The following is a 12,429-nucleotide window of genomic DNA, read 5'->3' as shown; positions in this document are numbered from 1 at the left end:
AACTGTATGTAGGATGGATGAATTCCAAAGGTGCCCGCGTCTGTAGTAGGAAGCAAGAAACCTTTGGACAAAGAATCCACCGTAGGTTCTTAGTGACTGGCGATGTTCGGCATTTTAGCAAGCAAAGTTGAAAGAACAGCAGGTATGACAATGTCCTCTTCTGGGACAGATTTCCTGCAACATAGTTAAAGCACTAGAGAAAAATATGAGATCAATCTCAAGGAATAAATTCCTTGAGACGAGAGATAAACTTAAAATAAAGCGACAAAATGACACCACCTCTCCGGCAACGGCGCCAAAATTTGACACGGCTCTCGCAGCCATATCAAAAATAAATCAACTGGCTCAACTAATATATATTAGAGGTAAGTCGGGTATCGAATCCATAGGGAGATGGGAAAATGTATGCTAAACTAAGTCTGTCTAAGTAACCGATTCTTGGGGTTTTGATTGTTTTAGTTCTAAACTACGAAGTTGTAAAGAAAGAGAGCAGAGAAGAGACAAGGATTAAACTTAGAGAAATAAGCAAATAAAGAGAGATATCTAGGACAGTCGGTTCACCATGGTTCTCTAGGAGTCAAATCTAGAGTCACAGGTCAGCATAAATCGGTCTGCAGGGTAGTGAAAAGGTCCTCTCGGTCCGCTATTCGCCCTAAAACATTACTAGCTTAGCTTTCACCCTCACTAGCATGCCCTAATGTTCATTGCAGGTCTTACCCCTTCCCATCTCTCGATCTAGGTCAGGGTGTACCAAAACTAACCAGCTAAATGCGTCGACTCAAGTAGCTAATTATAATTAATTGCAATGATTAACAACACAAACCTATGTTACACCAAACCCTAATCACCTATTATAATTCCCTAATTACCATGGCTCCCCTATGTCCTAGCATAAAAGAATTAGCTATGCATGATAGATATTGAAGAAATAATAAATAGCATAACAAATAGATTAAACATCATAATCAACAAAAAGACAAGAGAAAGAGAAATCAATAGAAGAGACAAAAACAAGAATGAAATTGCAATAATAATTAATCAAAGCAAAGAGTAGAAATACCAAATACAATAGAGTAGCAATGGAGGAATTAGGTTTCAAGAGTAAAGTTCTAAGAAAGGAATGAGAGAGAGGAGAAGAAGAGACCCTATGACTGTCGTCCTTGCTCTTATTTATTCCTAGATACAATTAGAATATCCGAAAATTAACTAAAGATTGCGTATCAAGCTAAACCTCTCGATTGAGTAGAATGAAATCACTCGATCGAGGAAAACAAGCAGCAAACCTCTCGATTAAATAGAATGAAATCACTCGATCGAGGAAAACAAGCAGCAAACCTCTCGATCGAGACAACTAGGTGCTCGATCGAGGAACTCGAAATATACCTATCTCGATCGAGTAAGCTAAGCACTCGATCGAGGTCTTTCTTCATCCAATGGAGTTCGATCGAACGGTTTAGGCAACCAATGTGGTCGATCGAAGGTAACAGCACCATATCAGCGTAGGTGCACTAAAGGCATCTTCCGTAACCACTTCACGCACCCTTAGGCAACAATATCCGGACACCGATTCTTCTTTCTCCAAAATGCATGCAGATGGGGCAAGTTTAGGCTTGATTATGCTCCTTCCGGCTCATTCCTGCAATTAATACAAGATAGACCAAAGTAGACTATTCGGGGGCATTTGTAGCTAATCACTACATAAATAACACAGAAATACGTGTAAATATAAGGTAAAAACCATGTATAAAATACACGCATCAGATATCATGGTGTCACATAGGCGTGTTACCCTTCAATTTCTGTGTTGTATTTGATGGGCAAGACAGATTCATTTTTGGGTTGTTGATTTTCATCTTATCTGTTTACACGAATGCATGACCGTTATTTATTTTAATGTTAGTCTTGTAATGTCAAAGGATAAGTTGTGGTTTTCGTTTTATCGTGATACAACTCATCTTAAAGGTGAACTTCGGGGACGAAATTCCTTTTAAGAGGGGAAGAGTAATGTCGCGCTTGAAAATGTCAAAAACGTCGTCTTTTAAGTAATTTATTAGTAATTTATTTGTTATTTCTTTTAAGTAATTTAATTGTTGTTTAAATGATTTAATCATTTGTGGAGTTATTTAGTTGTTGCCTTGTTATGAAGATGTGAATTATGTTGAGTATTTTAATTGTGTTGAATTTGTCTGGTAGGATGGGAGTAGTAGTTGTATCTATGTATCTTTTCGATTGTTAACTTTTGGATGATGACTACTCGTGGTGGAGTGGTGTTTTAGCTAGTTATATTCGCGAGAGAGGATGATGATGATTAGTTGGCATGAGAGGTTAGGTGGTATATTAGGGGTGAAGTCTAGGGATATGGTTGTAGTGGTTCTTGTCGGGTTGGGTTGTTAGTCACATTGGCTTAGAGTATACTTTCGGGATGTCGGAGGCGATGAGTTTAATTTTAGGATGAAGTTCCTTTTAAGAGGGGGAAGACTGTAATACTCACCATGTTAAGGACCCGTTGACTGCCTGTTGACTGACCTTAGATACGTTTTTAGACCTCTTCGAACCTTTCATACAAGCGGACTTGGAACTTAGTGACCTTTGGGAGTTGGGAACTCGATCTAGTGTAGGCTACTCGATCGAGTAGTCTTGTGACTCGATCGAGTAGAGGCCACTCGATCGAGTAGGCTCCATACTCGATCGAGTATGGCAGATTCAGCGTTAAGATATATATCGTGAAGTCGTAAACCCAAATCAGTTTTCATTTTCATTTCTCCCAAAACCTAATCGACGACACATCTTCTCCCTCACCATCTTTTAACCTTTTAGGATACCTCACACTTGGAGACACCATGGGGACGGAGGCTTGAGTCGGGTCGCGGTCTTGTCGCCGGAATGCCAAGTATAGGTAAGTCATCAACATCATCCTTAGGTTTCGTTGTGGTTATGGTTGTTAGTAATAGGGGTCTCCTACTGGTTAGTTGTGATAGGTGTTGGTGGAGGTTGCCTTGCCTTCATATGGATATATGCGATGTTGGCTGCTAATTGCTAAAGGCAGGTTTTCCTACTCAGTAATGTTGATTAGTTGTCATGTGTGGTGTGTGGTATTTCTGATTGTGTGGTAGTATTCTTGTGTATGTGGTTCGTGAGGTGCGACCTCAGCTGAGTGGAGTCATTTTCGGGAATGGCTTCACGCTCTTGTTCTGCCCCTTGTGGTTCCCGTCACAAGGGGGATGTGCACATTAATGGTCATTTGGTTATTTGTTCTGTGGTGTTAAGCGAGGCTTAGGTGGTAAGGCTGTGGTCCCCACTGGCGGTGTCGATTACTGGTTGCGACTGGTAATCTGACAGAACTTTACCTTCGTGTTAGTCAAGTGATTTGTGAACTATTGGAGTTTGAGGTTTTTGCTTGTGTTGTACCATGTTTTGTATGTTGTTCTTCAGTTACTGGCCTTGTGTGGTTTTGTCTGTGTTTCTTTCTTGTTATATGTCTGCGGTGATCCACTATGGTGAGCAGTCAGTCTTAGAAGGTGTTGATATATGGAGCTTATCTGGGTGCGTGGAGGGGCGAGTCTTTTACCGAGTTTTAGCATGGATAGTCTCACCGTAGTTTTTTGTTTAAATCAGTTGTATCTTTCATTTGTTGAGTTAAAGCTTGTAATTAACTTTAATTGTTCTTTTATTGACTTTGTGATATACTATTCCTCGGGCAACCGAGATGGTAATGCCTGTATCTGCTAGGGAAAGTCTTGTTAAGGCTCCTTGGTAGATGGGGGTGTTACAAGTATAGAGTAAGAATCATGGGACAAATTGATGATTGGTTGCAGTACAGAATGAATGGTCAGAATGCCAGATTGTCTAAGATGCAGAAGAAGGTTGGTAGGATGTCAAACCTAGCTTGCTGGTATTACATTTGGCTGGAAAGGAACAAGTGCAGATTGGAACTGCAGCTTACCAGACCTGAGAAGATAGTGCAGGAGATCCAGAGACTGGTGAAGGCCAGGTTAAAGGTGTTGCTCAAAGGACCTATACTGAGCACTGATCAGCACTGGCTATGTTAATTGTGGATAACTTTTTTTTTTTTTGGTGAAATGTTAAATATATTACCATAATTAGAGGTTTCAGTACATCATCACCAAGAGGGTAGGATCACAATACAAACCAAAACAAACTAACTAGGAATCAGTACATATAGTAGCACTATAGTATCAGGACTCCTTCTTCAACTCAGCTTCAATTGCTCACATCTGAAATGCACATCCTCAATAACTCGTTTGGTAAGAGCACAAGGCCTAGGCACATAGCCATCAGTCCTGCAAATATTTCTCGCATTCCAGATACTATAGATCATAGCCAAGATAGCAACAATAGCACGTCTCTTCTGACTGAGAGATCTGCACCTCCAAGAGCTAACCCACTCAAGGATGCCTATACTAGGCAGGTTAATGTGCAACCAGTCCTTCAAAAGGTCCCAGCAGCAAGTGCTAAACTTGCACAAATAGAGGATATGCTGCTGATCTTCAGGTTGGTCCAAACAGAGATCACAATATCCATCAATATTCAATCCAAATCTGAGCAATCTATCCTTAGTGAGTAAACGGTGCTGAACTGCTAGCCATCCAATAAAAGAATGTTTTGGGGTAATATGTTTATTCCAGATTGTATGAATCCAAGATACCTTTGCCTGAGAACCTTGGAGCCATTGATATCCAGATGCTGTTGTGTACTTACCAGGAGTAGCAAGCCAGTCACCATTAGCATAGCCAGGCCTCAAAATGTCCCTGACCTGACACACTTTCCTCCATGTCCAGCTTGAATTGACAGTGGGCTGATAATCAAACCAATCCTTCCCTTTCATATAGACATGACTAACCCACCTAATCCATAGATGGTCTGATTTTTGAGCTAGCCACCATACATATTTACCCATCATGGCTATATTCCAATTCTTACAATGCAAAATACCAAGGCCCCCATATTTCTTTTCTCTGCAAACTTTATCCCAAGACACAGCAGGTGTTTTAAGGTAAATGTCAGCACCAGACCAGAGATAATTGCGACAAATTTGCTCAATTCTATCAAGTACAGTAGTAGGTATAATAAAAATTCTAGTCCAAAAAGAATGTAATTGGGTGAGGACAGCCTTGACAAGGACTAACCTCCCTGCATAGCTAAGTTTCCTAGCACCTCAACCACGAATTCTCTCCACCACCTTTTCAACCAGCCTGGTGCAATCTCCAATAGCCATTCTTTTGTGAGAAATGGGAATTCCTAAGTATCTGAAAGGGAAGGACCCTTTCTGAAATCCAGAAATCCGTAGCACAAACTCCACATCACCAGGACTCATACCATTAAAGTAGATGTCTGACTTGTCCTTATTCATCTCAAGTCTAGAATCTACAGAAAAGGTTGCAAATCCCCTAAGTATGGTAACTATAGAAGGTCTGTCCCCCCCTACAAAATAGGAGAAGGTCATCTGCAAAACACAGATGATTCAGTCTCAACTGTCTGCAGAGAGGATGAAAGGTGAAATCAAGTCTGGCAGTGACTGCATTTAACACCCTACTAAGATAGTCCATGCAAATTGTAAATAACAAGGGGGACATAGGGTCACCCTGCCTAAGTCCACGTTGTCCTTTGAAATACCCAAAGTTGGCACCATTCAAAGAAAGAGTAAACCAGGGAGAGGTAACACACACCATAACCCACTAAATAAATTGTTCAGGAAACTCCAAACCCTTAAGCATTTGTTCAATGAAGCTCCATTCAATGGAGTCATACGCTTTCTTCAGGCCCACCTTCATGAGACACCTAGGGGAGCATGATTTCCTCTTGTACAGCCTAACAAGATCATGACAAATCAAGATATTGTCCACTATATCCCTTCCTTTAATGAAGGCACTTTGTGTCTCACTAACTATCTCAGACAGAACAGGCCCTAACCTATTGCAAATCACCTTAGATATAATTTTGTACACCACATTGCAACATGCAATTGGTCTGAAATCAGCAAGAGTCACAAGTCTAGTTTTTTTAGGTATTAGGGTAAGAGTGGTCGAGTTTACTTGAGTAAGCAGTTTGCCAGACTTGAAAAAAAATCCTTCACAGCAGCTATAAGGTCCTCCTCCACAACCTCAAAAGCATCAGTGTAAAACTTAGAGGAATACCCATCCGGGCCAGGGGCCTTATTAGCTGGGATGAAGTAAAGAGCAGCCTTAATTTCACTATCAGTCACAGGAGCAGTAATATTGATACCTTGAGCAGCATTTACCAACTTTCCATTCCTAAGAGTGGGAGTGTGAACAGGAGCTACATGCTTGCTAGTACCCAAAAGTTGAATATAGTAGCTTTCAAAAGCAGCCTCAATAGCAGCAGTCTTAGTAAGGACATTGCCCTCTAGATCTTGTATACACAGTACTCTATTCTGTAATCTCCTGGCTTTGATGGTGCTATGAAAGAACTTAGTATTATCATCTCCATCAGCTAACCAATTGGCTTTGGCTTTCTGTTGAAGGAAGTTGTATCTAGCACAAGCCATCTCCTTATAACAATTAGCAGCCTCCTTCTCAGCCTGTTGCAACACTAAATTGGCAGGATCCAAGTGAAATTTAGTCTAGATATCAAACATGTGCAATTATGCCACTTTAGCACTAGTTTCAATATTAGCAAAAGAGGAGTCAATCATCATCTTCAAAGGGTGTTTCAGCAGTTTCAGCTTTTTAACCAGCTGAAACATTGTGTACCCAGGAACATGGGTATCCCAAACACTCTTAATAATCCTAAGGAAACCAGGGTCCTTTCCCCACATATTATAATACTTGAAACTACCTTTTTTCCTAGCCACCACACCAGTCATATTCATAGTGCAGGGGCAATGATCATACAAACCCTCAGGATGAAAGGTAGTAATAGCATCAGGATATTGCAAGAGCCACTCATCATTAACCATTGCCCTATCAATTCTACTGAAAACCATAGCACCCACCTCATGCTTATTGTTCCACATAAAGAAAGATCCTTGTGCAGGTATATCAACTACTCCACACATATCCACACACTCCTGAAAACCTCTCATTTCAGCTATAGTAACTTCAGACCCAATTCTTTCACACATAGCTAACACATTATTAAAGTCACCCATTATTATCCAAGGACCTTGAACTACAGACCTCATAGCAACCAGGGAGTGCCACAAAGGAACCCTCTCAGCCACTCTATTAAACCCATACACAACAGACATCCACCAGACATTTCCAGTGGGAAGATAAGTGACCATAGTATTAGTAACCTGATCTTCACAGCTAATAACCTCCACAGCATAATTCCCCGCATCCCATAGTATCCAGATTCTCCCTCCAGGATGACAACTAATGTTATTTACCATGGCCCAATGAGTACCCAAGCCTTGGTGCACTTTATTGATAGAACTAGCCCTAACCCTAGTTTCTAACAACCCAAAAACACCTAAATTATTATTGTGCAAGAACCATCTAATGTCCTTCTGCTTATTCTCACTATTCATACCCCTAACGTTCCAAAAACCAATGCTACCCATTATCAATTTCAGAATCAATCTCCTCCATGTCATTCTCAAGCACCTTCCTATAATGAACAGAATGCTCAAGTACCTCCATAAAAGTTCTTCTTTCATTTCCAAAGGAGAAACCCCCTTGCCTAGTCATCCTGGTAATGACTCTTGATGGAGAAAAAGAGTTGAAGGTAAGAGGAATTGGAGTGACCAGTGTCTTAGGGGGATTAGGGTCATGCACAGGAGCAGCAGGTTGAGGAGGTGACTGCTGACTCTTTGGCACCCAAACCTTCTTCCCCTGAACAGGACCATTGCCCTTCTTCTTCCTGCAATCTCTCATGATGTGGCCTAACCCTTTACACTCAGAACATATAAGAGGCTTCCACTCATATTGTACAATTTGACGATGCCTAATGTCTAGCTCATCCACAAATTCAATGACATCAGGCAACTCTTCACCCATTTTGACTTCCACCATGACTCTAGCATGTCCAATAAACGTCTTAAGGTGAGTGTTACTGTCAGTTCTAATGGGTTTCCCAACTAGACCAGCTATCTTCATCAGCGCATTACCCCAGAATTTAAGGGGAAGGCCATAAAACCTAATCCAGATAGGAACAAGATCTACTGCCGCCTTCACCAGCTTAGCATCATGAGTCCATTCCTTTACAACTACTGGCTTGTTATCAAAGAATACAAGATCAGATTGTAAGACCCTGAGTTTCATCTCCTCAGATGGAAAGTGCACAAGAAATACACCATTAGAATTGAACGAAATATGATCATAACCAGTGTATCCCCACACTCGCTTTACGAAACCATCTATGACCTTGAATGGGGGGTTAGCTCCCAAGACATAACAGTAGACTGCTGTAGACCAATAGTTTAGTTCAGTCTCAACATCACTATTAGTCAGTTGTAGAGAGCTTACCCTATCTGCTGCAGGCGAAACAGACTTGTGCTGCGAAACATCCTCTCATTCCTCCGCACTGTCAGGTTCCTCAACAATCGATTCCATACCATTACTAAGATTAAATGGACGTAAGACAGATGTTACATCAGGCGCGCATTCATCGAGCATATTATTACCCAGAAGAACATCGCCATCCTGATTAAACACCTGAAATCTCGATCCATTAGTATTATTATGAGTAGTATTATTAGTATTTTTGGAGTTTTTTGAATTATTAGAGGCTATTAATCTAAGTAATCTAATAGCTTTAGGTGAATTCCTTCGTTGACGAGCCATTGCATCAGAAAACTCATGATCCCTAATCGCACTCTCTCTCTATCTCTAACATTCTATTAATTGACCTATTAAGTCATTGGATAACTTTTTAAATTGTATTCTGTTTTATTACTCAATGTAAGGCAAGTATGATGGATGAGATGTATTCCTTGATGTAACTTTTCTCAAAATTTTAATGAAAGCTCACATATTACAAAAAAAAAAGTATAATAATGTTGAAGGAACACAAAGAAACCATCCCATAAATAAAAGAAATAATGATTAAATAAATAGGGCAATTGATAATCAAAATTATCAGAGGAAACCAAAAAGTTTGTATTAATTTAATTTTTTTTTTGTATTTGCAATTACTATATTTTTAAAAAAATTTGTACTTATTTGTATATTAACTTTTAAATAAATAAATGAATGAATGTGTAATTTTTAAGTAGTATGATTTTTGAAAATTTAATTCAACAAATACCAAAAAAACAATATATATATATTACGTTCAACCAACATTTCATCAAATAAAAGTAAAAAAATCAGCATAAAAAATCTTAATCGATTCATAAACATGTTTAGTTAACGAAACCTTAATTAAAATGTCAATTTTAATTATAACATATGAAACTTAGATGTGATTTATAAAGTTTAAATCTTGGAAGTTTTTTTAATTCATGAAATATTTAACGTACACAATTAATTTATTAATATAGATATAATGACGTATTTGTAATGAATTTTAGTTAATTTATATAGGGTAAATTGATAAATACTACCAACTTTAGTCCTCTTTTTCATAATCAACCTTAATTTTCAAAACCCTAATTTTATCTCCCCTATTTTTTTTTTTTTTTTTTTTTTTTTTTTTTTTGATGACGAGGGGTTGAATCCCCCCGGGCCCATGCATTCCCGCACCACCACATGGACCATGTAAGCCACCCCCTTTGGGGGCTGCAGTGGCCAAGTGATCATCGCCCCAGCTGGTAGTCGAACCCGGGACCTCTCAACTCCTGCACTTCTGCAAGCTTCAAGGTTTAACCCGGCTACCACTGGACTAACACCACTTGGTTATCTATGTAACTTGATACAAAAAAAATTTGTTGCGGTGATTAGTGAGTTCATAATTAGTAATTATCACTTGATTAATACTATGAGAATTAAGATTGTAATTTAGAAATTTGAGGATTTATTTAATTTTTTAGAGGGATAGAAGAAGAAAGAATTTGTTTAATTTTTTTTACAAGTGGATTTTTAGTATTTGATGTTATTTGAAATATTTAGTGTTTTTATTTAATTTTTAAAAATTTGTTTGTTCTATTCGGATTTATTACACGTTTTTACCAACAACTTTCTTATATATTAATACTTGGTTCACTTTTAAGGTATTTTGGTCCCTTAAGTTTTACTTCGGTTTTCAAAATCGTTTTAATCTTTATTCTCGATCTAAATTCTAAGTTTTTTATAAAAGAAATCTGGACTTCTATTTTAAAACCTATAAATGTACATTGACTTTTGTATTATGTTTCACTCCCCTTTTTTTTCACTTTATCTTTTCTATATTTTCGCATTTTGAGGTGTGCGATCACCCATGGACGGTTCTAAAGGATGATTCATGTAAGCCGACCCCAAATCATTTTGGGATTAAAGCTCTGTTGTTGTTGTTGTTGTTGTTGTTGTTGTTGTTGTTGTTGTTGTTGTTGTTGTTGTTGTTGTTGTTGTTGTAAAGTGTTGAAAATTTATGAAAAAAGTCTATGAAAGAGTAAAATTTATACATGAATGAGTAACTACGTTATTTTAAAACACTGATATTCTCCTCAGGAGTGGACATTATTTATTTCACTTTTGAATAAAACTGATACGTGATCAACTTATGATATATTATGAAGTAAATGGACGAATCCTATAAAAACTCTCTTAGTTTTCCCTCCAAAAGGCATCTACCTAATTAAGGACATAAGTAAAATTTTCTTTCATTAAATTAGTATCTTTTCAATGAATATATTCTTATAATTAAACTTTAATCTTTTAATTAAATTCATAATTATGATTTTTTCATTAAAATAAAATAAAATTAGTATTGAATTATAAACTTCAAGTTGTAAAATATTTCAATAATGCAATAATTATTACTGTAAAAAATAACATGACATATACTTACTATTAGCTTCGTGACAAAAAAAAAACAAATTCATTAAAAGAAAAGCACAACTTAATATCTTTGGCTAGTTTTCCATTTCAATATTTTTGTTTCATATCAAAATAAAATGGAGTTAAATATTAAATATTAATGAGCTATAGTTTTAAAAATTACAAATAATATACTAAAAAAAACTCTTTATACCGCGCATGCTTTGTGTGGGATCTATACTAGTAACACAACTAATTTGAAAGTTAATATTTTGTCACCCTTGAAGGGAATATTTGATTCATAAGTTGAATTATAGCACATCGAAATGGTATTGAGTAGGCATGTGATGTAATTGACTAAAATGGTTTCTATATGTGGAGCTCAAAAATTTATAATGTAACTTCGGTATATATATACTCAGTTAGATTTGAGCCGGACATAAAAAATTATAATATAATTTGGAAACTTTAAAAAACTCATAAACTTGCCTATAAGCCTCAGTAAAATTTGAATAGGTTGTATTACCTCTATAGTTTAATCTCTTTATTCCAAAAAAAAAAAAAATAGAAACAAACTTCTACTTGCTATGAAATATTATTATTATATGGATGTCCATATTTTATAGGATTATAGAATATATTAATTTATGGAAATTCTACCATTGTATGTGTATATATATCCCTCATAATGCAATAAGAATATAGTTTTGTCTCTTTTATATTCTCTCTAATTTTTCTCTACAATTCTCTCCTCTCTTTATTTCACAACACGTTATCAGCACGAAAACCTACCTAACTGAGCTTTATGACAACCGTTATACAATTTAGGCTTTGTATAGTTGATGCCAAAGTCTATGTGTTCCACGTGGAGGGTGTTTAATTATTATGCGTGTTCTTAAGTCTCGAGATCGGTCTACTCATCGCATATCCAAACGTTTATTTATTTGATCCATTAGGAGGTTCATATCAAATCTTCTTAATATATTATCTTTTGCTGATTCAGGTACGTTTTTATCATCCAACTTATTGATTTTTGCCGTGAGTGGTTTGTAGTTTACATGAGTGTGTATCAGAAATTTATGAGTCCTATAGACTTTACATATTTTGGACCAGAAGTTCCACATGTGGTAAACAAATTTTGAAAGAGGACATATTATATAATTTTGGACCCGAAGTTCCAAGGGATTTACTTTACAAAGATGAGAGATATGTTCATATTATGATTTTGGCCTGAAGTTCAAAGTTTTAAAGGTGTGTAATATTTTAACACCGTCTCATCAGTACAATATATTCATATTGTATAAGTGTAAGTGGCCAGAAGTCCATGTCTATGAGTATATGAACCGCTGTTCAATTTAAAGCGGTCTTTATGAAAGGCAAATTTATTTGCGAATTGATTCTTGTTCACCTGAAGTTGAACAGTATAATGAGATATGAAATTTAATCCATTCCTTGGAGTGAATGTTACATCTCATAAAGACTCTGTCTGTAGCAGAGATCGAGAATATGGCGTTATTATAAGCCTAATATTGCGGCCTTAATTGAGCCTAAT

At 37.1% G+C, this 12,429-nt stretch overlaps 1 protein-coding gene across 1 annotated transcript; it reads right to left on the bottom strand.

Annotated features, from left to right (window-relative positions):
* Window positions 1-4,210: 4,210 nt before the first annotated feature.
* Window positions 4,211-7,510, bottom strand: LOC141595469 (uncharacterized). The gene is made up of 5 exons (XM_074415437.1): window positions 6,713-7,510; window positions 6,054-6,601; window positions 5,787-5,931; window positions 5,214-5,464; window positions 4,211-5,063 (listed from the first exon to the last, which is right to left on the bottom strand). The coding sequence occupies exons 1-5, from the start codon at window positions 7,508-7,510 to the stop codon at window positions 4,211-4,213; spliced, it is 2,595 nt and encodes an 864-aa protein (XP_074271538.1).
* Window positions 7,511-12,429: the final 4,919 nt, after the last annotated feature.

This window comes from Silene latifolia, chromosome 8, assembly GCF_048544455.1.
Source record: "Silene latifolia isolate original U9 population chromosome 8, ASM4854445v1, whole genome shotgun sequence".
NCBI lineage: Eukaryota > Viridiplantae > Streptophyta > Magnoliopsida > Caryophyllales > Caryophyllaceae > Silene > Silene latifolia.
This window is presented reverse-complemented; position numbering and strand designations above follow the sequence as displayed.